Source organism: Mauremys mutica, chromosome 1, assembly GCF_020497125.1.
Source record: "Mauremys mutica isolate MM-2020 ecotype Southern chromosome 1, ASM2049712v1, whole genome shotgun sequence".
Taxonomy (NCBI): Eukaryota; Metazoa; Chordata; order Testudines; family Geoemydidae; genus Mauremys; species Mauremys mutica.
The window spans coordinates 199,661,098-199,688,775 of NC_059072.1; the positions used below are offsets into that span (position 1 = coordinate 199,661,098).

The window sequence follows — 27,678 nt, forward strand, 5'->3', positions numbered from 1 at the left end:
TGTTTACAGTTGTGTAGTAACTGTAATGGAAATTACGCTCTGAAATTTAAACAATTTAGTCAATGCATGTGACAAGTTTTGATATTTAAATATAAGTGTATTTTAGATGCAGGGTCTGAAGTAAGTAGCCCATTTGTTCATATACTGGTATGAAGTAATGAATTAAGAACATTTGATTGGCAATACATACATTGCTTGTTTTTCACGGACAAAGCTTGTAAAATACCTGTAAAATGAGACATCCCCATTAAGAGAGACTCTCTTCTTTCTATTTTTCAAAGATAGTTACATAATGCAAGATAAGCTTATCTGATTTTGCCATCTCTAACTGGTATATGAGATGGTTTGTTTTGAAAATTTATTAAGTTTTCCTCCTGTATTTTTATTAGGGGAGAGAACTACTTCAAAAAGGAGGAGAAACGTAAAAACAGAGAGAGGGAGCTGAACTTTGTTTTGTAGTTTTCATTCTTCTAAACTGTAAGCCTACATTCTATTACTTTTATAAAGTAAGGATTCATATTAATACTTGGATAACACAAGATTCTCTAACAGAACTTGAAATATATTAATGAGTTGAATGACTTTTAAAGATTTAATTTTTGTGAACGTCAAGTTAAAAGTAATATAGTGGTTCATTGTATGCAATATTAGCTTCAATATTGAATAATAGGATATGTACATAATTCACTGATAAAATATGATAACCTAGTGCATAATGAGAGTATGAGGGAAAATGCTTAAACTTACATCTTAACATCTTGGGGTAAACTGATTTTGTGAAAATTTGGATACTCCAAACACAGAGTCTTCATCAGAAAACAAACATGCCTCTTCAGCACATTTATAATTTGACTTGAAATATAGAACTAATTCAAATATGTGGCCTATTGGCAGGAGCTGCATAAAGCCCTTCATTTTTATGAAGTTAAATGAAGAGACAGGGAAAGAAAATTGTAAAAACATGGATTCCTGACCTACTCGTAGCTTTTGTGAACAAACAGCACCTGCTATGTAGGTGGATGGAGACCCCATTTCATAAAGCATAGGCAGTTAATCAGAGTCTCATTGAGTTTTGATTTATGAAACCTTTCAAGAGTGTGGACACAAAACATTAAAAAAAAACAGTTTAAAAAAGATGCAGCACACAAATTTTCAAATCCCGTCCAGGAAGCGAGTGCTCGTACCCAAGAGAGCGCATCCTGCCTTTGTACAAGCTGCAGCTATGCCCGCTATGACTGCTTGAGCCACTTCAGCGTCAAGTTTCCCACAGGCAAAATAGTCGAGGAAGAAGAGGGGCTCTGCTCCCTGAGCCAGGATGTCATTGACACACATGGCAACCAAGTCCTGGCCAATGGTGTCATGTTTCTTACACATCTGTGCAATCTGCAACAAGACAGAGAAACCAGTTTGAAATTTTTGCATGAATTAAAAGCATAAGATCTGAGATGTTTCCCTGACAATGGCAAGGGAAGGCACAAACATCACATTGTTCATGTGAATATTTTCTGTAAAGCCTAGAAAATTGTCAGTTCCTTCAAATTAGGGTGTATCCTTTCTCTAAGTCGCTTATTTTTGTGGGGAGGGAGATTCTCAATGTTTTTCACAATATGGGTCACATCTTACTAGAGAGGGTCTCATGAACACTTCCCCTCCCATTGGCAACTGTTTAACATCCCTGTGGCAACTACAGCAATTGCTTACATGACATTAGAAAAGCATTTAAGAGGTTTCAGCTGTCTTTAGTGCAATGTAGCAGCTGAAAACAAGGCAGGAAGACAGTATCATGTGACCATCCAGCTCTCCCCAGACCACCAATAAGTAATACACAGACCACCAGATTTCAAGAAGTGAGAGAAGCTTTTTTAGGGGAAGAGAATGAAAGATAAATAAAACTGAGAATGACTTAAAAAATGGTACAGTTCACTTCTAGAACACCTCTCATAAAAGGATCTCATAGTGCTTTGTAAACATATGCGAGTTAAGCCACACAGCACCCACCCGGTGGAGAAAGAGAATACCATTATCCCCATTTTTGTAGACTGAAGAAGTTGAGGCAAAGAGTGGTCAATGCCATAATTACCGAGTTTGTGTGTCTAAAGCTTGGAGCCTAAAATCAATATCCAAGCCCCTAAATAAGAAGCCTGCTGTACTCCCAGCTCCAAACGTTACAAAAGCATAGCTAAAAATCATGTAATATTAAAACAAATACATTTTGGCAGTTTATTTGCCTTCTCAGTTTTCATGTTACATTCATGGCATATTTTCAAGCTATACCCCATAACCACCAGGGCTAGAATCTTACTATAGAAATAATTATCAGGATTGATATTCTTATATAATCCCTTGCCTCCAGGAGCTGGGGCTTTAAGCAAAATATCAAACAGTGTGAGACTTGTGATAAAATTGGGAGAGTTGACACTACTGAGACTGATTTCCAAGGCACTACACAACCATAGCTGCCAGGGAAATCAACAAAGGGTGCCCACAAACTCTGGATGTGACCAAGTGACATGGCTGGATTTTAGCACATCAGCTGTTAGTGTGAAATAGCAGGTACTTCACAACTACGTTTTTCTGGACCAGGCACACAGGGCCGGCTCCAGACCCCAGCGCGGCAAGCACGCGCGTGGGGCGGCCCTTTCCCGGGGGGGCGGCAGGCTGGGCCGGCGGACCTGCCGCAGTCATGCCTGCGGGAGGTCCACCGGAGCCCCAGGACGACCGGACCTGCCGCAGGCGTGACTGCGGAGGGGGCGCTCGTCCTGCGGCTCCAGTGGACCTCCCGCAGGCATGACTGCGGACGGTTCGCTGGTCCTGCGGCTCGGCTGGACCTCCCGCAGGCATGCCTGCGGCAGCTCAAGCAGAGCCGCCGGACCTGCGAACCGTCCGCAGCTGCGGGAGGTCCAGCTGAGCCGCGCGACCAGCGGACCCTCCGCAGTCATGCCCGCGGGAGGTCCGCTGCTCCCGCGGCTCCTCCCGCGCATGACTGCTTGGGGCGGCCAAAAAGGTAGAGCCGCCCCTGCAGGCACAACAAGTACAAGAAACTCTTCCCCTATTTCCTAAGCAAAAGAATAAAAATGATGACCAAGTTCAAAATAGCTCTGATAAAACTGGATCACTACATTATTAGTAGTAGTAGTAATAGTAATGCAGTAGCACGTAGGATGCCCAATCAAAACTGGGACCCCACTGTGCTAGGCACTGCATAAACAGAGAGCAAGAGATGGTCCAGCCGTGAAAAATTTACCATCTAAAAATGAGACAAGATACAACAGGTGGATTTAACGAACAATGAGAGTGAGAAGGGCAAGGTTCAAAAGAAGAAGTGGGGAGAGCACAGCTTCCTAGTAATTGCCTTTTCCTGGCTTGGGTAAGGAGTGCTCCCACACCGATCCTCCTCAGTTGATGAGGAGAGAGTTCCCCCTCCTGTTTCAATCTACATTAACCGCTGGATAATGGTACAAAGAGACCCCGTTAAGATTATGCAATTATACAGGGAAGGTAGATAGTGCATAATGTCATTCTGAGTCAACAGGAAAGTAGGTTTTGGTGGCTTTTTTTTTTTTTTAAACTACAGTTTATTTCCACTTTCAAAATAAAAATTCACCTCAAATATGTTTATTTTTGTTACCACTCTCTATTTTCATCTTTTCCAACCGCTGATGACTTGGATATAGAAAGGGATCCTTTGATTTTAATAATAATAAACATTTATGAGAGCACTGAGATTTGGAATATCACTCATTTACAGCTCAATGCTACATTATTTGTGCACCTGAAACTCCCAACAGGAGTTCTGGGAAACACGGTCCCGGTCTTTAAATCTCTGAACTGGGAGCTCAGCTCCAAAAATGTATCTGGTATGAACAAGAAAAATGATGGGCACAGCAAAAACTCCAATTCATGCTGCCCAGCAGTAAGACAGAGTCGTTCTGCTCCGTTGGATACAGATGTTAAAAGACTGTGGGCCAGATACTCAGCTGGAATAAATTGGTAGAGCTCCATGAATCTGACTTAAGATCTCATCTTAGGGAATGTTCATTTTTTTAAATTTAATTGGGGAGTACAAAATGCACTCAGAATAAAATGGGCCAATCAGTGTGCACAAATATACAATGGCCACTATATAGTCTTATTGTTTGGCTCTGCGATTCGACACTGTGTGTGTAGAGATGGAGGCCCTGATTCAACAAGGTATTTAAATACATGCCTAATTTTAAACATGAGCAGTCCCTGACTTCAATGGGGCTTCTCACCTGCTTAAAGTCAGGCATGTACTTAGTTGAACTGGGGTCAGAAAGAGGATGCTTTTTTAAAGTATCAAATATCAGAGGGGCAGCTGTGTTAGTCTGGATCTGTAAAAGCGGCAAAGAGTTCTGTGGCACCTTACAGACTGACAAACGTATTGGAGCATGAGCTTTCGTGGGTGAATACCCACTTCATCGGATGCATGTAGTGGAAATTTCCAGAGGCAGGTATAAATATGCAAGCAAGAATCAGGCTAGAGATAACTAGCATTCTGAACACAATAAACATCCTTGATTAATAATCTCAGCATTGATGTTTTGCTTTTAATCAGGACAATCCTTCCTGCACAGGTGTTTTTAGTTACCTTGAGTTTTGTTCCAACACCATCAGTTCCAGACACCAAGATAGGATCTTTGTAACCAGCTGCTTTCAAGTCAAAGAGACCAGCAAATCCTCCGAGCTCTGCATTGCAGCCTGCCAACCAGAAAAAAAAAAGACAAAGGAATTAAACTTTTACTCCAATGGGATCCTGCCAAAGAGATTGAGATGAGCTATCTCCTCACACCTTCTATGGGTCATCTTAATTATCACTTCAAAAGGTTTTTTTCCCTCCTGCTGATGATAGCTCATCTCAATTGATTAGACTCTTCCTGTTGGTATGCATACTTCCACCTTTTTGTGTTCTCTGTATGTATAAATATCTCCTGTCTGTGTGTTCCATTCTATGCATCCGAAGACGTGAGCTGTAGCTCACGAAAGCTCATGCTAAAATAAATTTGTTAGTCTCTAAGGTGCCACAAGGACTCCTGTTCTTATTACTGTCAAGTACATGTATGTTTGGCTTCCAGTTGTTAAGATTAGCACACATTAAAAAAAAAAACTAACAATGAAAGGGGCAAAGCTGGAAAAAAAACAGAATGAAAATTATTCACAACTTTGGTAAATGTGAAAAAGATATAAAGATATTTGAAGGCCCTTAATTAATTTGAAAATTGAAATAAACTGTATTAACAAAATGTCCATATTCATTGCAGACCCACACTTTGTTATACCACCATTAGTGACTTGTTATGGCAAGGCAAGTTTCTGAAACCAGCACGAGGAGGGTCTGACCTGACCAGAGTTATCTGAGGAGCACATGGGTGTCTTGTATGCAAAACTGAGGTAATTCCATGTATGATGTATGGGGAGTTTTACACTTTCAGTGAAAAGTCACAGGCGTTCAAAACATGTATTGAAGAAAAATGAATCTCTGATACTGTACTCAAACTGATAATATAACTACTTAAAAATATGAGCAGGTGGTGAGATTTTTGCTCATGTATCTTAAATTTAGGGAATAAACCTCTCTGTTACATGAGCACCCTCAATTCTGTCGAACTCAAGGGGAGTTGAGAATGTGCTACACCTTTCAGGTTTTATAGGGTCATTTTGACAAGTGATTCTGTATCTTTAGGGATTTCTGCATTTTGACTATCTCTTGGGTGTTTGCTCAACCTTGAATTTTCAAGGCAGGACACACAAACACGAGCATTTGCGTTACTCTAAAGATCTAATTACATCTATGGTTGTCAAGAACTGAGTGAACCAGGGATAATGGTACAAATCTGAGCTTACCTGGCCTTGAGGTGGCTGCTGCTAAGGGTTTAATTTTCTGAACCAAGGTATTGCCAGCTGCGATGTCCACCCCACTGTTTTTGTAAGTCAGGCCTCTAAAAGATTGTTAAAAAAAGGTTTGAAGTAACCAATTACTAATGGCATGAATATGTTTGCCTTTTATAGTATTTACTTTCCTACATTACTGTGGTGCTCTGAGAATTAACGATATAGAACTCGATCCTGGCCCTAATGAACTCAGTGGGAGTTTTCCTAGTAGCATCATCCCTTTCGTGTTTGCACAGTACTTTGCTAACGTATCGTACACTGTAAGAATTATTAGAATAGCATGAAAGAATTCAGCAGTAGTGACATAACATCTACTATACAACGTATTTCAGACAAGCTCAGTAACTCAAAGATTGAGGCACTGCACTGCTGTTTTGAGGCTAAGCTCCTACATATGGCTGAAGATAGGAACTAAGAGTACTGTGCTGTGTGATACATGAACACTCCTAGCCGTCATAAGGACTGCATCAGAGACCAGAACATAAGCCAACTGGCTACACACCAAGATACAATTCGCACAAAGATGACATTCAAAGGAGGGACAATGGGTTCCGTTTTGCAGACAATGGTCCATTGGCTTCAATTAGATTACTCACATGCTAAAAATTAAGCATCCGCTTAAGTTCTTTTATGGATCAAGCAAGCATGATCAGTGACTTGCAGGAAGCTCAAAATAGCATCCCATAATGAAGGTATTACATGGATCAGCACTGCTCTATGAGAACATATCCTTCAACTTAAGGTTAGTCCTTCCTTAATGACTCGGATGGTAGCAGCACAAAACACAGTGCATCTTTTTTTTTTTTATTAATTAATTAGCAAACTCACTTTTAAAAAGATTTTTAGCACAAGATTGCTTAAAGAATGCACATTTTTCAGGGCCCAATGTATTATGTACACACACACACTCTCTCTCTCTCTATGTAAAAGGCACCCAATGAATATTTGGTTATAACTTGTACCCCAATTCAGTTAATGAACATATGTATAAAAATTGGAATAGCTATGTTATTAACTGAGATATAAGTTATTACCCCCATAGTCACAGGAAGGACATTTTATTTTTGGGATGGTCATTGTAGTTGCTTTCAATGCTCAGTTGTAGCAAATGTATTTAACTCAGACTGAGCAATTCGAATTCTTACATGGTCATGGATATGGATGAGATGGGATATTTTAGCTCTCTAATTTTTTTGATTCAGTATTAGGTTTATTCTCAAGGCGAAGCCCAATACTGGTTGAGGAACAGAGATCTGTCAGAATGACTGCCTCTTCCCAATATGTCTTATTAAGAAAAATTCCCTCCAAAAAAGTTGCATACACACACATTTCTGTTCAAACATACAAAAGGAGAAATGTTAAACATTTTCAGCTCCTAAATATATGCTGGGTTTTGTTTTTGTTTTTCTTAAAAAGAGAGTATTTTATTTTCAGAAAATGCTCTGGTTGCATTATAGCAGTGGGGGGCCGTAGGTTGCCCACCCCTGCATTATAGAGTGAAACATTACTGCCTGAGGATTGATCCTGCCAGGTGCTGTGCGCCTCCCCTGAGCTGCCCCCTCAGGAGCAGATGCCTCCCAGCACCTTGCAGAATAAGTTCCTAGAGACTACTGCTGCACTTTATGGGCCCGATCTTTGGTCCTTGTGACCTGTGCTCAACACAGGACCCAAGGTGGGGCAAAGGTGATTTTGCATCACCTATTTGTTCTCCCAGTACTTGGGGCTGTCTGGCACCAGTCTGGCCTCCAATTCACATTACAGCAGTCTCCGGGCCACTCGAACTTAGGCTATGGCTACATTAGCGCTTCAAAGCGCTCCCGCGGTAGCGCTCCCGTGGCAGCGCTTTGAAGCGCTAAGTGTAGTCAAAGCGCCAGCGCTGGGAGAAAGCTCTCCGTACTCCAGCTGTCCGTACTCCACCTCCCTGTGGGGAATAACGGACAGCGCTGGGAGCCGCGCTCCCAGCGCTGGGGCTTTGACTACACTGGCGCTTTGTAGCGCCGCAATTTGCAGCGCTGCAGAGGGTGTTTTTTCACACCCTGCTGCAGCGCTGCAAATTTGCAAGTGTAGCCATACCCTTACACTAGCTCCCAAAGGGCTGACACATGAGCCGGAGATCATAAGAGCACAGAGGAATTCCAGCCATACTCCCTCTCTCTCCATGCCCCCTAAGTTGAGTGCTTTACAGGGTCAGGCTCCTAGTGTCTGTTCAAGTACACTCTTTTCTCGTGTAATACAAATATTTGATTATAATTTTTACTACAGCATTTATACCAATTATATGCTTTCACATAATTAAATTATCAAATGGTGTACTGTACTCTCAGGAGAAATAAGACTAAATACAAGCACCGTTTCACATATAGTTTATTTATTGATTATACATAAATGGCTTTACAATATACTAATCAAACAGTACTCTAGTAGCAAAATAGAGACTCTTACTAACACAGCCTCTTACGCTTTGCATAATGGTCTATTACCAAAAGTTATTATGGCTGTTAATGAACTGGGGAAGAGGAAGATTGAGAAAAAATACTCCGTGTCTGGTAACATCAATTAAAAAGTTTACAAGAGGTTCCAGACTACATCAAAAGGCAACAGCCAAGAATAGCAAGCGACAATGCTCAAAACAACCCCCTACCCTCCCCCACCTTCCCAGGATCAATAAACCTGTGTCTCACAGAACTATTTCAAAATAAATTACAAATTATAAGCTGGCTGTTCGTCAAAACCCAATAAAGCAGGAGTTCCAAAGCTTCTTGCTCCTTTTACACACATTTTAATAACACTAAGAATGAATCCAATAAAACAATCCACTAACATTTCTCCCATAAACAGGTGAGATGATTCTGTTAGACTAATGGGGAATATGAATTTAGTGCAGGAGAAAGTTACTGTTGTAAGAGCCTTGGAAACTGAAGTCCTCCATACACAGAATAGGCATAGTACAGGCAGCAGCAGTGCAAGTTACCCTAAACTTGCTTGTCACTGTTGTTTACCCCAGACCTAGAAGAATCAGCTCTAGGTTGAGAGAGTAATTCAGTTTCCAAACCCAGTCAGTTGCTGGCCTCTCTTGCTGAGATCATTACAGACATGCCAACCATAAATTGCTACCTGCATCTGGGTACATGAGAAGCTAGCTGGAGACACCAAGTTAAGTGATCTCTTGAGTTACCCATGTCTTTTGATCACTTCAGGTAGCACTAATAACGATCAATTTCAGGCAGTGCCTTCAGATATATACCTGGAATTGCTGAGGAAAGCTATAGCCCGATAACCAATGTCCTGTCTGTAAATGGCACCCTTGAAGTGTATGGCTGCTACTCCTTTGTTGGCTTCTTCCAGTGCTGCCATCAGATCCTTCTTGACAGCCGTTACCGTAAGGACTCTTCCACCATTAGTCACTACTTTGCCATCCTTTACTGCCGTGCCTGCATGGAACACCTCCAGCCCTAGTTCTTTAGCCTTAGAAAATCCTGTAATATTTTACAATATAAAGAATCAGTCAGTCACTTAAAATACTTTGATCGATCACCTATTATTAATTATTTGTATTCCAGCAGTATCTAGGAACCCCAATCAAGGATCAAGATTGACTGTGCAGGCCCACATAACCACTCTGGTAACTAAATACTTATAAAGAAGCTATGGACAGACAAATGTGTTAGCTAAATGCTCTGGGACGTGGAAGGAGGCATTTAGCCGAGACATCTGCTTACAGATTTAATTTTTAGTTGTATTTTGCATTACTCTACTCTTAGATATGACCTTGAGTGACCAAAATAGATCAGCATGTTGCTGGGTAGGTACACCCCACCACAGGGTGTCAGGTCATGTGTGGTCCAAAAGAACAGAAAAGGCTGTACCGCAGCCAGTTAATTCTTATACTAATGACCTTTACTATGGACGTGGTAGTTTGGTGTCTAGTGGCTGGCGTCAATAGGGCGGCCCTTCTAGTCAGGGCAGCATGGCCTAATGGCCAGAGTCAGTAGAGGGCCCTTCCACTCAGGGCAATGTGGCCCAATGGCCAGAGGCAGTAAACGGCCCTTCTACAAGGAGCTGTGTGGCCTAATGGCCGAAGTCAGCGTAGTAGCCCACCTCATTGAGACTGCATGGCCTGTTGGGGGAGTGGGGAGCCACTCAGGGGTGTGTGGCACTCTGGGTAATGGGACTTGGGCCCTCCCTGCTCCTCCAAGTCCCAGTCCCGGGCTCTGTTGGAGGTGGGAGTGCTCACTACTGAGCCAGCAGGGATCCTCCTGAAACACGCTGACTGGTTCCCCAGTTTGCTCAGCATCAAAAAGTTTATGTTCCCATGGCTGCTTCTTACCCTTTCCCCCTCGTTGAAGGTCCCCAGTTCCTCTGGGGTCCTCAAATGGCCAGGCTCCCACCAGTGCGGCCACTTTTCGGGGCTCGTTGGGCAGCCTGGAGTCGGTCTGGCACTCTGCGAGCCCCGGCCCCACAGTCGGGGCCTATAGCAACTCTCTGGAAATAGCTCACAGCCCGAGTCCTTCCCCTCCAGCAGCCTGCCTAGACTGAGCTGGGCTGCTACCATTTATATGCTGGGGCTAGTGCAGGGTAGGTACGTCCCATCACATAGCACCAAACCAACAACGGGCAGTGATGAATTTAATACTATCCTCAGGTTTCACAGCACCTCAACAGCATTCCATATTTAAAAAACATAGGAGGACCAGAAAAAGAGGATGTCATGAATGGGAAATGCTGCGATTGTTGCCACAATGCTTATAGTATGAGAGTAAAGTATCAGTTTTCCTTCCCAGTCTGAACTTTATATGAAAGGAAAGACATTCTATTTGACTAATGAAAGCTAAAAATCTAACTGTGTGTGTGTGTGTGTGTGTGTGTGTGTGTGTGTGTTAAAATTCAGTTGTCTCTTGCTGACGCAGAGTCATAAATTGTGTTGTTTCCAAACCTCTATATTACATAGATTAAATTTGTGCAAGGCATACGGGGGAAAACTTCTTGCATAGTTACTCCTGATGTCTTTACCTGTTATTTCCAAGCCCTTGGCATAGTTTCCTGGATAACCTTCACTAGCCATGACCACAGTCATGGCTGCACTGTCTTCAGACCAAACAGGCATGGAACTAGACAGCTTTCTATTGATCGTTGCTTGTATAACTTCATACAAATCACTCTTCAATAATGGAAGAATTACCTACAAAAATGTAGACAAGTTAAAAAGACACTAAGTTTGAATTAAGTCCCAAATTTAGACTTTTTAAGAACACAGATTTTATAAAAAAGACAGTTACCTTTTCTGTAACTGCTGTTCTTTGAGATGTGTTGCTCAGGTCCATTCAACTTAGATGTGCATGCTTGCCATGTGCATCGGTGCCGGAAGTTTTTCCCTCAGCAGTATTCGTAGGGGACCGGCTCCGGCACCCCCTGGAGTGGCACCCATATGCTGCAGTATATAGGGAGCTGGTGGTTCCCCCCACACTCAGTTGGGTGCCGGTCACTTTGCCTGGAGACCGATCTGGAGCGGGATTTTAGGGACCGGTGGTGCTTGACGGATCCGCGACAGCTTGAAGCCAGCGATCTAGGTCTCGCACTTGACGAGCGGTAATGGGATGAGGAGTGGGACCGGAAGTCGGAGTGGGCCTGGTATCGGAAGCACCCACACATGGTGATGCCTCCTAGGGATCAGTGACGGTTCGAGGAATGGCACCAGGAGGGACATGATCTCCTGCGCCGCCTGCAGGGCCTCTGGCGTGGATGGCATCTGGCGCCGATGGAGGCCTCTGCCACTCTCTGGTGTAGCTGGCTGGAATTGGGTTGGGCTATATCACTCCACCAGAGCTTGGGCCCGAGATCCCAACGTGGGTCAAGAGCTGCCCGGCATGGGACCTTGCTCTTATCCTTTCCCTTGCGGGAAGTTGGAGACCGGCCTTGCACTGCCTTCTTGGTTGGAGCCACGGATGGGGACCAGTGCTGGCCCATGGATGGTCCCGGTGGGGCGCTGCGTACCAAGGTCACTGTACTCGGTGCTGAGTTGGAGCACTGCTCCGGTGCTGGGGTGAGGGCTGACTCCATAAGGAGCACTCTTAAATGAATATCATGCTCCTTCTTAGTCCTTGGCTTGAAGGACTTGCAAATTGTGCACTTCTCACTAAATGTGTCCTTCACCCAAGCAACGCACACAATTGCTGTGTGGGCCACTAATGGGCATGGGCCTCTTGCAGCGATCACAGGGCTTAAAGCCTGGGGACCAGGGCATGCCCCATCCCAAGGCAAAGTTCCGTTTGGGACCTATGAAGTCTCTAACTATGGCTAAGGGATTTATTAACACTAACAGAAAACTATGTACACTATAATACAAGAGATAACTAGTTTGTATGAACGAGCAGCAATAGCACTAGTTGAAGCAGCAACAGTTCCAGCAATGTCACTGGCGGCAAGAAGGAACTGAGGGTGGGGAGAACTGGTGGTGCCCTATATAGCGCGACATGTGTGTGCCACTCCAGGGAGCACCAGAGCCAGTCCCCTACGGATACCACTGAGGGAAAAACTTCTGGCACCACACACACCTAAGTTGAATGGACATGAGCAAGCACTCGAAGAAGAACTTAAAGCTTATCAGAGAAATTCCAAATAAATATTTTTTTAACAAAGTAAACACTCCCCTGAAGTCTTTGTTACTCAAAACATAGTCTCATTTTCTGGTTCTTGTGTACAATCTAGAGACTGAATATGAACGAGAGTGAAAGTGGCTGATCTATTTATGTCATCCATATGGAGTGAAATGTAATTGAACAATCTGCATTAATGGTGAACTCTAAATTACTAAAAATAATAATATTTGCAAATCCTTACATTGGCTTTACTTATATGAGTGTCTGGTCACCAAAGGGAATACATATGTATCTTCTCACCAATGTGATTAAAGGTTCACAATCTGGTCCTACATAACATTTAACCTGACAGTCTTTCTTCAAAATTTGAACACTGTAATATAAATTCAAATCCCTTCTAAAGACTCACTTCTTATACAATGAAGATATACGATGCCTAGAACTGAAAATAAAGAAAGCAAGCATTAAGGTATGCTGTTCTCTAGATCATAAGCTGCATAGGTCTGGGACTCAACTTTGTAGTTTGTTCAGCACTGAAAACATTTTTGGCACATAAACACACAGTAATTAATAATGTGGAAAAATACTAATCTATAACTGTTTTGAAGGAAATTGCTATATAAAACTTAATATCTAAATTTTCTTTTTAAATCTTAAAACAATTAGGTAATTATGCATTAGATCTTTGGCTAAGTTTTCCCTATTTATAATCAGTGCAAATAAAGAAGCATGGATAAAAGTGTGATATATTTTCCATACCAACCTATTTTCAGTCACTCACCTGACATTCTGGGTCACCAAACCTGCAATTAAACTCGAGAACCTTAGGCCCATCACTGGTAAGCATTAATCCAGCATATAGCACACCTAAAATGACAAACCACATTAAAACTAGTCTAAGTGACTGTACAGGCCATTTGTTTTAAAACTGTTTATAATGAATGTTGCATTTGCAATGCTATTATTAGGGGGCTGCCAGACCACGTTCACTCTAAACCTTAATTTCAAACAAACATTTGGGGTAAAAATTCTCCAAAATATCCTGCAGAATTTTGTCCACAATTATTTTCGTCTGCTGTTCTTTTAATCCAATCACTTGTGGGTGCAAATAATAGAATGAAGGCATGCGGTTACCTGATATGTGCAGCGAGACATAAATTCCATTACCTGCACTCATGCGTGATTACCCTGTTAACATTACAGGCACAAAAAACTGTGGACACAATTTTGCAGACTGCATCTGAAAATGTTGCCCTTACCGTTCGTGCTCATTTGGGGGCTGATCCATCGGACTCAACAGAAAGAAGCCACTGACTTCAGTGGACTTTGGCTCAAGCCTTTGGAACCAAATCCAGCTCCCAAAGAAGTCCAAGTACTGCCATTAACTTCAGTGGGAGTTGGACTGGGCCCGTAGCAGGAGATGGGAGAAGGGAGTAAGCTATGTTTGCTGTCTGAAGACAAACATCTAACAAAAACAAAAGCTTTCACCTACCAATATAAGGGACACCCTCTTCTTTCATCCCATCAACTGTTTTCTGAAGAACAGTATCTCTGATTTTCAGGAGCAAATCTTTGGAAATCTAATAAAATATTATTAGAAATGAATGTATTTTTTCCTAGTGTCATACAAGTGCTTTTTTTTTTTGCATTGCTTTTAAGAGCCATGCAGCAGTATTCCAGGTATCTTTTCACCACTGAATTTCAACAAGACAAAGCAAATATCTCATTATCTATCTAGAAAGAGCATACAGCAGTACTGACACTATAGCTCAGATCCCACAACATTTACACACGTTTTAACGCTACACGTGCAAGTAGTCCCACTGACATAATGGAACTCCTCATTTGCATAACGTTAAGTATGTGTGTAAATGTTTGCAGGAAGGGGAGGTCAAGATAAGTTAAGGCTGGAATGCACACAGGACATTAATGACTGAATCACTGTCAAATAAAATCAACATAGCTATGTTGTGATACAAAGTTTACGTTTGCAATGGAAGAAAGTCAGTTGACCAGAATATCCATCAAAAGTAAAGTAAAGTAAATCCAATCCCTTTGCAAACAACAGTTACCCGCCAAACAGAAACACCAAATCATAAGAGAGACATATGACAAAGGTCAATCATTCTAACTTAAATAAGAGAAAAATTGATCTTTAACCAATTGGTATGGGTGACCAGGATTTAGTAACACTAAATACCGGCACAAAATGCAATGTGGCAGAAAATGCAGACTTCCACCTTCACAATTAAAATGTAATTCAGTAAGGATGCACCATTCTTTAGTGCAAGACAATCAAGCCTGGTGAAACACAATCCCTTGTGTCAACTGTCATCTCCCTCGGCTAGAAGCTCTCTCTCTCCAATCCTGTTTGCCAGGATAGGACAAATAACACACACACACACACTTTTAATATTAAACTCCACCAAAACAGCTTCCCAATATCATATTACACCTGTGGTGCTGGGCAATAAGCTCCCATCCCTCCAGTGTTTGGGCCCTGGTCTCCATCCATTAACCGTTTGTGATCCTGGGCTGGTGGCATGGGGGCAACAGTGACACCATCAGTGAAGCACAAGCACTGTAAAGAAACATGAATAGTTACATACCCAAACATATATGACTAAAACTAGCACCACTGGAAATGGTGAATATAAACCCAGTTTTCAGGCTTATAAATCCTGATAGTAAAGCAATCAACTCCACCCCCCCTAGTAATATAAAACACACATTAGCATTCTAAGCACTTCTCACCTCCTGCTCCCCCAAGAAATATCAACTTGTGCTACAGAACCCTTATATACAAGTTATTCTGTAGGAACAGCAGAATGACACTGAGGAGGCACACAGATAAGAAGAGCAACTGGAATTTCCATTCCAGAGATTACTCCCGAGGAAGGGAAGCATTACCATGATTCTTTTTCCTTCTCCCATGATCACAAAATACAAACTGACTTTCAAAATTACATAGCTACCATATGCTTCCATGCTTCGTAGTGTCTTCAAAGAGACACTCCCCCTGCCAGTCTCTTTTGGGAATTAAGCACTATCAATCACTGTTTGGGGAACTGCAAATATTGCTCGTTCAGGACTGCTTACAAGAACTGTTTATAATTCCATTCAGAGGCAGGCAGGGTACCCTTATATCAATAAGCAAAAAGAGCCAAACAACATACATACATACATATATCAGACCCTACAAAATTGTACTCACCCATGATGGATTATTTTTGACAACCAAGTAAAATACTATTTTTGCTTTTTCATAAACTCTAAGGTCAGAAGGGACCATCATGATCATCTAGTCTGACCTTCTGGGTGAGGCCACAGAACCTCACCCACCCACTCGTGTAATAGACCCCCTAATCTCTGGCTGAGTTACTGAAGTCCTCAAAGAACTTTCAAGTAAGTTTTCATGTTCTTGTACTGAAATCCTTTGATGTCCTTTTGGCTAATTAAGAGTATCGCCTTGTACATACTTAACTTGAGAGAACCAACAGTCTAAGTTCCCCTTAGTTCCAGACCAGCAGGGCTGACGAGACAGAGGGAAGCCAGTACAAATTACCAGGGCCCGGTGGTCCGGAAGGGGGCCCGGGGCCCAGCTTCATTGGCCCTGTTTAGTTGGTCCGCCCTTGCTGGGGGGCCCCCCAAATTTTTTTTCACCGGGGCTGGACCTGCTCTTGGCGGCCCTGCAGACCAGGTCACTATAAAGAAGACGACCATCTGATATCTGCAGTTCTGTTTTCTTTAGGCAGGGCAGGATACTAATGTGGCCTCCGCTATGACTGGTCAATAAAGCAGTGATGGCTATTTTTCATATATATATATATATGAAAAATAGCCATCACTGCTTTATTGACCAGTCATAGCGGAGGCCACATTAGTATCCTGCCCTGCCTAAAGAAAACAGAACTGCAGATATCAGATGGTCGTCTTCTTTATAGTGACCTGGTCTGCAGGGCCGCCAAGATATATATATATCTCATATCACCCTCCAAAGCTCAAGTGTGTCTCATCTAATATAAGCATATTTTAGCCCCGAGTGAAAAACCCAAGACCATACTTAGACTTCCTATGTTGCAGCATTAATGCAAAGTTACCATGCCATCTTTTTAGAAACTGGGCCTGAATGCTCATTTACACTAAGGCCGTTTTACACCAGCCTGCCAGTGTGAAGGGCCCTTAAAGTGAGTGGAACTGAAATATGTACATTTCAGGCTTCTCTAGACTGCCAGGATGGTGTAAAGGGGGTCCTTAGTATTAACAAAAATTCAGGCCCTAATACTGGTTACTTGTACAGTATCTTCTAAGTAAGTTGGTATAGTAGGTCCCTAAATGTTCCTTCAGTAAGCTGTAACCCAAACTCTTACGAGGACGAAAAGCATACTTACAGAAACCTCTTCTCCCACAAGAAGTTCTTCAACAACAACAGTTTCCCCAGCTGCTCCAAAAGTCTTATCCTGCATTAAAAATTATCTTTATTTCTTCTGTCTCCATTTCAGTCATTTCAAACAACATTCAAACCTTTGTAATCCTCCCAAACCAGCAAGGAAAAATACATCTGGAACCATCTGTTCTGTTTCCAACCTCCACATCAGACATGTTGGCAATGTTGAATGCTTTTTTCCTCTCGCTTTTCATTATACAGACATGCTCTTGAAAGTTTATAAAAACTCAACATTGATACCTCTTGGGTTACTGACTGGCAATTCCTCATATCTTTTTTGTTTTAAGTTTTGAACCAATATTATTTCAGACTGGAGCAATGATTCTCAGCCTTGTAGAGCAGAAAATCTACTTTGTTCAGAACACTTACGGAGGAAAGCGAGAACATCACTCCACGGAAATGTTTGCATGCTGACCACATACTAATGCAGTGCACTGCCAAGGCAACTTTGTGGCTCTCTGAGGCCATATCTACAAGATTATTTTTGTCAGTATAACTTATGTTGCTCGGGGGTGTGAAAAAAATTTAGCGATTATCTTCAAAAACTCATGGAAGATGGGAAAGATGCCAGAGGACTGGAAGAGGGGAAATATAGAGCCAATCTGTAAAATGGAGAATAAGAACATCAAAAGGGGAATTACAGGCCAGTCAGTTTAACTTCAGTACCCGGAAAGATAATGGAGCAAATAATCAAGAAATCAATTTGCAAACACCTAGAAGATAATAAGGTGATAAGTAACAGACAACATGGATTTGTCAGAACAAATCATGTCAAACCAACCTAATAACTATCTCTGACAGGGTAACAAGCCTGGATAGGGGGAAGCAGTAGATGTGGTATGTCTTGTATTTAGTCAGGCTTTTGATACTGTCTCGCATGACCTTCTCATAAAGAAACTAGGGAAATACAACCTAGATGGCGCTATTATAAGGTGGATGTATAACTACACCTCTACCCCGCTATAACGTGGTTGTGGGGAGCCAAAAATCCCTACCGCGTTATAGCTGAAACCCTGTTATATCGGGGTAGGGGCAGCAGTGATTAAAGGAGCTCTGGGCTTCAGCTGCTACAGGGAGCACCAGGCCCTTTAAATCGCTGGTAGAGCCCTGCTACCACAGCCCCAGGGTACGGGCAGCAGGGCTCCAGCAGTGATTTAAAGGTCCCGGGGCTCCCCACAGCAGCCAGAGCCCCGGACCCTTTAAAGCACTGCCCGAGCCCCACTGCCGCAGACCCGGGGTAGCAGTGGCAGGGCTCCAGCGGTGATTTAAAGGGCCAGGGGGCTCCCCACAGCAGCCGGAGGCCCAGACCCTTTAAAGCACTGCCGGAGTCCTGCTGCTACTGCGCTATACACGAACCCGTGTTATATCGGATCGCGTTATAGCAGGGTAGAGGTGTCGTTGGAAAACCATCCCCAGAGAATAATTATCAGTTATTCAGTCAAGATGGAAGGGAATATCAAGTGGGGTCCCTCAGGGATCAGTCCTGGGTCCGGTTCTGTACAGTATTTTCATCAATGATTAAGACAGTGGCATAGAGAGAGTACACTTATAAAGTTTGTGGACGATACCAAGCTGGAAAGGGTTGCAAGTACTTTGGAGGATAGGATTAAAATTCAAAATGATCTGGACAAACTGGAGAAATGGTCTGAAGAAAAAAGTATGAAATTCAATAGGACAAATGCAAAGTACTCCACTTAGGAAGGCACAGTCAATTGCACAAATTCAAAATGGGACAGGACTGCCTAGGAAGGAGTACTGCGGAAAGGGATGGGGGGACAGGTTATAGTGGATCACAAGCTAAATATGATTCAACAGTGTAACTCTGTTGCAAAAAACAAAAGTAAACATCATTCCGGGATGTATTAGCAGGAGTGTTGTAAGCAAGACACGAAGTAATTCTTCCCCTCTACTCTGTGCTGTTTAGGCCTCTGCTGGAGTATTGTGCCAATTCTGGGTGCCACACATCAGGAAAGATGTGGACAAATTAGAGAAAGTTCAGAGGAGAGCAACAAAAATGATTAAAGGTCTAGAAAACATGACCTATGAGAAAAAACTGAAAAAAAAAACAAGTTTGTTTAGTTTGGAGAAGAGCAGACAGAGTGGGGACAAGATAATAGTTTGCAAGTACATAAAAGGTTGTTGCAAGGAGGAAGGTGAAAAACTGTTCTCATTAACCTCGGAGGATAGGATAAGAAGCAATGGGCTTAAATTGCAGCAAGAGAGGTTTAGGTGGGACATTAGGAAGAACTTCCTAGCTGTCGGGTAGTTAAGCAGTGGAATAAATTGCCTAGGGAGGCTGTGAAATCTTTGTCATTGTCTAACCTGTTCTTAAAAAGCCTCCAAACACCTGTCAGGAATGGTTTAAGGACTATTACTAGTCTGCCTTGAGTGCACAGGACTGGACTAGATGACCTCTCGAGGTCCCTTCCAGTCCTACACTTCTATGAGTCTATGCACTTAGCTTTACAGGTATTCCACTGGGATTAAAGCACACATGTACAGTTAAGCATATGCTCAAGTGCTTTGCTGAATCAGCACCTACAGCTGAAGCTGCATGTTCAGTTTCAAGGACCTTTTTCTTTAGTTTGCCTTAGACAGTTTAATCATAGGAGTACTGTTAGAGTCCTGCCAGTTCTGTAATAGCAGAGACACAAAAAGGATGGAGAAAAAGCAAATCCAAAAGGAAGCAAGTATGAAAATGGGATCTTATTGATGCCCGCAGAGATTGTGCCTGGGAAGAGAATGCTTCCTGAAGGAATAAAATATTGTATTCATTCATACACATCCAAATAGCATGAGGACAGCGTGAGAAGAGATAATCTCAGACAACTGGTGGATGAGGTCCTATGGCAAGAAAATCTAGGGGAAAAAGGAGTTCAGGAGACAATATGCAAACTACCCCGATGCAAAGGAAAGATAGGAAGAATAGTAAGAGGACAATATGGCTCCATCAGGAGCTCTTTAATGACCTGAAAAATCAAAAGGATTCTTACAAAAAGTAGAAACGTGGATGAATTACCAAGAAGGAGTAAAAAAAAGAACAGCACAAGCATGTAGGGACAAAATCAGGAAGGGTAAGGCACAAAATAAGTTATACCTTGCAAGGGATATAAAAAGTAAAAAGTAAAGCTCATTTAAATTCATTCAGAGCAAGAGAAAGGCAAGGAAAATGTAGGTCCTCAACTTAATGGTGAGGGAGAGCTAATAATTGATGACATCAATAAGTATGCGGTGTTTATTGCCTATTTTGCTTCAGTCTTCACTAAAAAGATTAATGGTGACCAGATACTCAACACAATTAATATTAACAAAAAGGGGAAAGCCAAACCAGGGAAAGAACAGGTTAAAGAATATTTAGGTAAGTTACATGTTCAAGTCATCAGAGCCTGATGAAATTCATCCTAGGGTTATTTAAGGAACTAGCTGAAGCAATCTTGGAACAAGGTTAGCAATTATCTTTGAGAACTCATGGAAGACAGATGAGGTCCCTGAAGACTGGAGCAAGGTAAACATAGTACCTATCTTTAAAAAGGGGGACAAAGAGGACCCAGGGAAATATAGACCAGGCAGTTACCTGGAAAAAATTAACAAACAATCAATTTGTAAGCACCTAGAGAATAATAGCGTTATAAGGAACTGCCAGTACAGATTTGGGAAGAACAAATCATGCCAAACCAACTTAATATCCTTCTTTGACAGGGTTAATGGCTTAATGGATAGGGGAGAAACAGTAGACATGATAGATCTTGATATTAGTAAAGCTTTTGACACAGTCCTACTTCACACTCTCATAAGCAAGCCAGGGAAATGTGGTCTAGATTCAATTAGTATGAGGTGGGACCACAACTAGTTGAAAGACCATAGTCAAAGAGTAGTTATCAATGGTTTGCTGGGATGGCACATCTAGTGGGATCTTGCAGGGGTCAGTCCTGGATCTGGTACTATTCAATATTTTCATGAATGACTTTGGATAATGGAATGGAGAGTATGCTTATAAAATTTGCAGATGACAGCAAGGTGGGAGAGGGTTACAAACACTTTGGAGAACAGGATTAAAATTTAAAGTGACCCTGACAAATTGATGAATTGATCTGAATTCAGCAAGATAAAATTCAATAAAGACAAGTGCAAAGTAATACACTTAGAAAGTAAAAATCAAAAAGTACAGAATGAGGAATTGGCTAGGTGGTACTACTGTTGAAAAGGATCTGGCGGTTATTCAGTGTGATCCACTATATGAGTCAACAATGTGATGCAGCAGCAAAAAAGGCAAATATTCTGGGGTGTATTAACAGCAGTTGAATTTAAGACACGGGAGGTAATTCTCCCTCACTACTTGGCACTGGTGAGGCCTCAGCTAGAGTACTGTGTCCCGTTCAGGATACCACACTGTAGGAAAGATATGGACAAGTTGGAGAGAATCTGGAGACGAGCAACAAAAATTATAAAAGGTTTAGAAAAGCTGACCTATTCAGAAAGATTAAAAAACTGGGCATGTTCAGTCTTGAGAAAAGAAGACTGAGGAGGGACCTGATAACAGTTTTAAAATTGTTAAGAGCTGTTATGAAGAGGACTGTGATCAACTGTTCTCTACGTCCACTGAAGGTAGAATGAGATTTAGGTTAGATATTAGTAAAATCTTTCTAAGTGTAAGGACAGTTAAGCACTGAAATAGGCTTCCAAGAGAGGTTGTGGAATCCCCATCACTGGAGGCTTCTAAGAACAGGTTGGACAAACACCTATCAGAGATGGTCTAGCTTTACTTGGTCCTGCCTTGGCATAGGGGGCTGGACTTGCTGACTTTTCAAAGTCCTTTCCAGCCCCAAATTTATATGAATCTATAAGTTGTGTTAGGCTAATGTATGTTCCATGTAAATCACACAAAAATGCCTTTGATGTTTTGCTGTCGTCACTAACAAACATAAAATTCTCATTCAAAATGGGTATTTACATAACATTGCAACTCACCTGCATGATTTCATGCACAGCTTTGCAGGCTCCCTCTTTGTTAGTAGCCACAATTACTCCTTTGCCAGCAGCCAGACCACTAGCTTTTACAACCAGGGCAGGAAAGTCCGCGCTTTAAAAAAAAGAGAGAATGACTGAGGGATTCCATAATAACCTGTCAGCCTCTGATGCATTTTCAAGTCCAAGCCTCCTATCTTCATGGATTTTGAAGATTGAAAATAAGAGTTCATATGTCCACTATATCACAATAGCCATTTAACTATGATTGAAAAAAAACCCCCACATATAATCAAATGTCTTCCTCTGTCAACCCACTTCACTACACTATTTCTGGCTGCCATTTCTTTCCACTGTTAAGTGACACTACTTTTCTGACAGGGAAAATAAGCATTTTATTTCTGTTAGCAGTGCGGACCAATACTGTTACTGAGTGAGCGGGACTGACTTCTGACTAGTGCAGTGGTGGGCAACCTCCGCCTCGTCAGGGTATTCCACTGGTGGGCTGAGAGACAGTTTGTTTACATCGAGCGTCTGCAGGCATGGCCGCCCACAGCTCCCAGTGGCCACAGTTCACCGTTCCCAGCCACTGGGAACTGCGGGCAGCTGTGCCTGTGGACCGTCAATATATACAAAGTGTCTTGCGGCCTGTCAGCAGATTACCCTGGAGTAGTGGATCACCAACAGGATTGCTAATGAAGCTTCAGTTGCACAATTTGCATTTCTACTAATAAAGCATGAACCAGAGAGAACCCGTTATGATTTTCAGATCCCAATCTAGGTTTGCATGGTTGGCAAGAAAAACAACAACATCTTTTCCCTTGTAATCTGAGCACAGTTGAACTGTCATTGAAGAGCAATAAATGTAGAACTCATACTGATGCCATTTTTGCAGGATTACTTTTAGAGTGTCTTTTGAATACATGAACATTGCGTCACTACTGAAAAGAATGACAATGATTAGTGGGTTGCCAACGTTAGGTGCTTAACATATTGTAAACATACTACTGTAATGATAATAAAAGAGACTAAATATGAAAGTGTGTTTACCTGGTAATAAAGCTACAAGCTTCTTTAGGATTGGTGAATGCTTTCCATCTTGCAGTGGGGATCCCATGCCGGTCCAGAAAGGCTTTACAAAAACTCTTACTGGACTCTAGCTGAGCTGCCTTTGCTGTAGGACCAAAACATCTTACCCCAGCTCCTGTCAAGTCATCAACAATGCCTACCAATAAAGATATTTAAGAGTTATTATTACTACAGCACTGAGCTGGTTTACAAGAGTTACAAGTTAATAAGGTTGTTGCTTTGTATAACCACTTTGACACATTAGTGAGTAAGAGCTAAAAACGCTGTGCCATGTATAGGATACATCATGGGGATTGTGCCGATTTTACCCCATGGATCTCAAGGGCAGTGTTTGCTGTAACTAGCAGGGGATGATCTGGGCTTTAGGACTCTTGGGTCAGAATTTGTTGTTGCACCATGTAACTGCAGTAACACCACTTTAATAGATACAACTCCTGTCCCCCTTTATTACAGCCCTCAGCCAAAAAGTCTATAGTAATCACTGGGGGAGAATATCGCATGAGATGTGAGAGAATCAAACTAAAACTTACAAATTCTGTAGGTAAGTCTCTATATGCTGACTTCCAAATCAGTCAGTCGTTTTCAAAAACATTTAATTTAATAAGTTAGTTAAGGTTGCGAAGTGACAACACTGACACATCATTTACAAACCCAAGCACTTAAAAGAAAAGTTCTGAATAGTTAAGGACATCATACATTTTAAACTACATGCATAAGAACCCTCAGAAATGTGCATTTCATCAGAATACAACCATCTGGAACTTCAGGGAATAATGGGCCTGCATCTGTTCCCAATGAACACATTTGGATACTTGCTATTGACTTCAGTGGGAAGAGAAGAAAGCCTAATATTCCATTAATCTAGGGAACCTTAAAAGTCCCCGTTCCCCCCCCCCCAAGATATGAAACTGGCCCTCAAATAAAAACAAAACAATATAAAAATCAAAAAATACACTGAGAACATTTGTTCAACGGAGAAAGTTATAATCAGGAGATTCTGGTTTCTATTCCTGACCGCCTGCATGACTTTGGGCAAGTCAATTAGAGACTGATTTGCAGAGATGCTGTGCCCACCCACAAATCCTATTAACTTCAACAAACATTGCAGGTATTCAGCACCTCTAAAAATCAGACCTTTAATCACTCTGTGCCTCAGTGCCACATCTGCAAAACAAGAATATTAATACCTCCCTACTTCACAGCATAAATCAGTTAAAGTTTACAAGGTGCTCAGATACTATAATGCCACAGAAAGCCTCTAAATAAACACAAAACTATCCTCAGCAGTGGTAATTTTTTCTAGCATATATGAAGCAATACATTAAAACCCATAATTCCATGAATAGTTATATGGCAATAAGTGGGTGGAACTTTGATAACAATTTATTTTAAATTTACCAGCAGCAAGAGGAACTTCTGGGCCAACCACCACAAGTTTGATCTCATTGTCTTTGCAGAACTGGACAAGAGCGGCATGATTACTGATTGAGATGGCTGTCAAAAGATGCAAGAGAGATTTAAACAGAGAGTACAATGAAGAACAGAAGATTTACATATAAAATAAAAAGAGTCAGCTTGCAAGAGACTAAATATCAAATTTTGTGATGAAAGCTCTGCAAAAAGGCAATATTATTCCACGACTTTTATCAAGAATAAATCCAACGTCAACCGTGGGGTGAGTCACCTGAACTCACACATTTCTGAGCTGGATTGGTCATCTGCAATGGGAGCAAGAGCAGTCTGAAGCTACTCTCATCATTTGAGAAACAGAGCAAAAGCACACACCCTTTTAGTCCTGGGATATTTTGCTTTAAGCTTTTTTCTCTTTTCATGAGGTAGTGTTACTAACGAGGGTGCTATGCTGCATGTTTACAGAACGGGAAATATACTGAGAAAGGTGAGGGTTTTGCTGTATTTTAGGTTGCCACAAAAACCAAATTAAATCCACAGAATTATATCCTGATTGTTTAAACCCTTGAGTATTGAGTAGCAATATTGCAACTGGCAAATAAGAGCATCATGTCAGACTGCTGCACCCCTGCTATGTGCTCACCCCAGCTCTAGGTGAGATTCTCTCTTGTGCCCAGCTCCTACTAAATGCAGCCAAATAAGAGGTGCTCTGTCAGAGAGACCTGATTATGGGTTTCTGATTCTCTGTCCCAGCACTGGCACAGGTTAGAATAGCTCGGGGAAAAAAATCAAGACATTATACTTCATACTGTATTGTCTTCCTGCAGAACTCGGCTAAAAACAGACATTATGACATACAAAATATTAGCAGAGGATCTACAGTATGTGCGAATGTCCCAGCAAGAAAGAACGATGAATGTTCGTGTATTATTCCGAAATGCAACTGTTTCACGTGCAACATAATTTTCATGACGGTGTAGGCTGAAAGGGAATATTTTTGTATTCTTTCTGAAACTATTCATTTGGCCTATGACTATTGTATTCTATCCTGAAGAAAGGAACACAGGCCAGAGTTTTCAAATCTGGGTGCCTAAAGTTTGACTCCTAATTCCATATTCAGGCACCTAAATAAAAAAAAGTCATCAGAAGTGTTGTACACCCAGAAATCCCAGTGAATTCAACAGGTGCTCATCATGTCTGTAAAACAAAGCACTTTTATTCTGGTGCCGAAATATGGAGTTAGCAGTGTCACTTTAGACACCCAGGCTTGAAAATTTTGGCCACTATGACTAAAGTTTGGGAAAACTGGTATTAGATTTTTTTTTGTTTAAAAGATCTGATATTCTTTTGTACCTCAATGACTTGCAAAATAAGTTACTCATAAAGCCACCTTTTTTGAGAGACAGGTGCTGTTTACCTGTGATCGGACTATAAACCTTTTGTGAAAGAGAAAACTGATTTTTTTAAAATTTGCATTATTTCCTTTGGAAAATCACGAGACATGGGATTTCAATGCTAATTAAAGGGTATCTTGTGCATCCTGCTGTACGTTACTGACAAAGAGAGGGAAGGATAGACTTCCAGGACCAAATCTTGATTAGACTGAAGTCAGTGGCAACACTCCCATTGACATACATGGGGAAAAGATTAAATCCCCAGGCTTTAGAATATAATAAGGCTCACGTGCCTCTGTGTAATTATTTCTCATTTTCTCACACAAGCTGAAATCTAGACCGAGTTCCTGGCCTGAGCAGCGAGCGGGATGAAGCCTTCCCCCACAAGACACAGAATATTAATTCACACCTCCTCACAAATCCAGGTTATGCCCCTCTAGTGCCTGAAGGGGCTTGGATTTACCCCTTAACACACATTCAATGAGGCTCCAGTCCAGCAAGGTACTTAAACGGGTGTTTGAGGGGACTATTCAAGTAGCTAAAATGATGTTCATGCTTTGTTGGATTGGGGGCTGGAATTTCCGATATGTAGACAGATGCATCATTTTTTTTACTGGGAAGGTGACAGAAAAGTGTAGTAATTCTTACAACAGTATTCTTTAAATTACATTTAATTTAATAATCTGGATCTTGTGTGAACTGGCTTTAACTTGATTTAACACAGGGACAAACCTCTTTAACATTGTGGATGCAGAGGAATCATATGATTTTCATGTGAATGCTCATTCCCTTCCCCTCACCCTCAAAGACAAGCAACAGATTTGTTCTATTTGGCTGATGACACTGCAAACGGTCAAATAAGACAGAGAAAAATAAATATGGCATTTCTTTTGGTTGAACCGCCAGGTGAAGTAAAAGTCACAGATCAGTGGTTTTCAACCTGTGGTCCGCAGACTATGTCTAAGGGGTCTGCAAAAGATTGTCGTTACCATAGAACAGTGGTTTTCAAGCTGGGGTCTGCAGATTATGTCTAAGATTTCCAAAGGGGTCCGCACCTCCATTCAAATTTTTTAAAGGTCCGCAAATGAAAAAAAGTTTAAAACCACTGATCTAGAGCATTTATTTTACATACAGAACGTGTGAAATCTCTCATGGCTCATGTTTTCACAGGAGATGGTAAGCAGATTTTAGTCACATGTTATACAAGCATATATACAGCATGTATGTTTATATAATGTACATCTACACATATACTGCACTAATCTTAATTTTATGTGTAATAACATATTTCAAAGTATACAGTTTATGGCTATATTCATTGAACTATACGGAAACATAAGACAGTCATTAAAATATTCTCTTCAGTTGTGTGATCTAATGGAGCAAGTAATTCCTGGCTCCCTCTCCTGGGCTGAGTAATTATTCCTGCTGTCCCACTGAATCATTGTGTGACTTTAGGAAATCACTTAAGCCAACATTTTCAAAGGCCACCTCCAATTTTGGATGCTCAACTTTAAATAGCTTAGGTCTGACTTTTATAATTGATGACTACCAATTCCAATTCAAGCCAATTGATGCTATAGGTACTTAAAACCGCTGAAAAAGGCACCTAGAATTAATCTAACCTCATTATGTCCCAACATATAAAACATGGATAAGAACATTTTCTTACCTACAGCATTCACCCTTAAAAACTTGCTAATCTCTTAGGTAACTAAATAAGCAATATCTCAATATACACCTAACATTCCTTGTGGGCACAAGTGAGACCCAGATTACACACTTGTGCAAGGGGAGTAAGGAAGCATAAGGGGAGTAAGGCGGCACCAGAGTGGGATGCCTTGTCATAGGCAGGCTAGAAAGGATT

The 27,678-nt window shown here is 41.6% G+C and overlaps 1 protein-coding gene and 1 long non-coding RNA gene across 4 annotated transcripts in view; one reads left to right on the forward strand and one right to left on the reverse strand.

Annotated features, from left to right (window-relative positions):
* Positions 1–27,678, reverse strand: part of GART (phosphoribosylglycinamide formyltransferase, phosphoribosylglycinamide synthetase, phosphoribosylaminoimidazole synthetase) — a 70,715-nt gene that overhangs the window by 31,866 nt on the left and 11,171 nt on the right. For all 3 annotated transcript variants that reach the window (XM_045002371.1, XM_045002372.1, XM_045002373.1), the window contains 12 exons: positions 24,406–24,501; positions 22,969–23,143; positions 21,922–22,033; positions 16,898–16,966; positions 14,962–15,087; positions 13,999–14,086; positions 13,288–13,373; positions 10,921–11,089; positions 9,155–9,386; positions 5,863–5,957; positions 4,610–4,719; positions 1,185–1,383 (listed from right to left, as the gene is read on the reverse strand). In XM_045002371.1, coding sequence (XP_044858306.1) covers positions 1,185–1,383; positions 4,610–4,719; positions 5,863–5,957; positions 9,155–9,386; positions 10,921–11,089; positions 13,288–13,373; positions 13,999–14,086; positions 14,962–15,087; positions 16,898–16,966; positions 21,922–22,033; positions 22,969–23,143; positions 24,406–24,501 — 1,557 coding nt within the window. The remainder of the gene's footprint in view (positions 1–1,184; positions 1,384–4,609; positions 4,720–5,862; positions 5,958–9,154; positions 9,387–10,920; positions 11,090–13,287; positions 13,374–13,998; positions 14,087–14,961; positions 15,088–16,897; positions 16,967–21,921; positions 22,034–22,968; positions 23,144–24,405; positions 24,502–27,678) is intronic.
* On the forward strand, positions 389–26,302 carry LOC123362077. Its single transcript, XR_006576335.1, has 5 exons — positions 389–477; positions 5,280–5,409; positions 23,461–23,548; positions 24,465–24,682; positions 26,150–26,302. It is a non-coding gene; the product is annotated as an uncharacterized LOC123362077 (long non-coding RNA).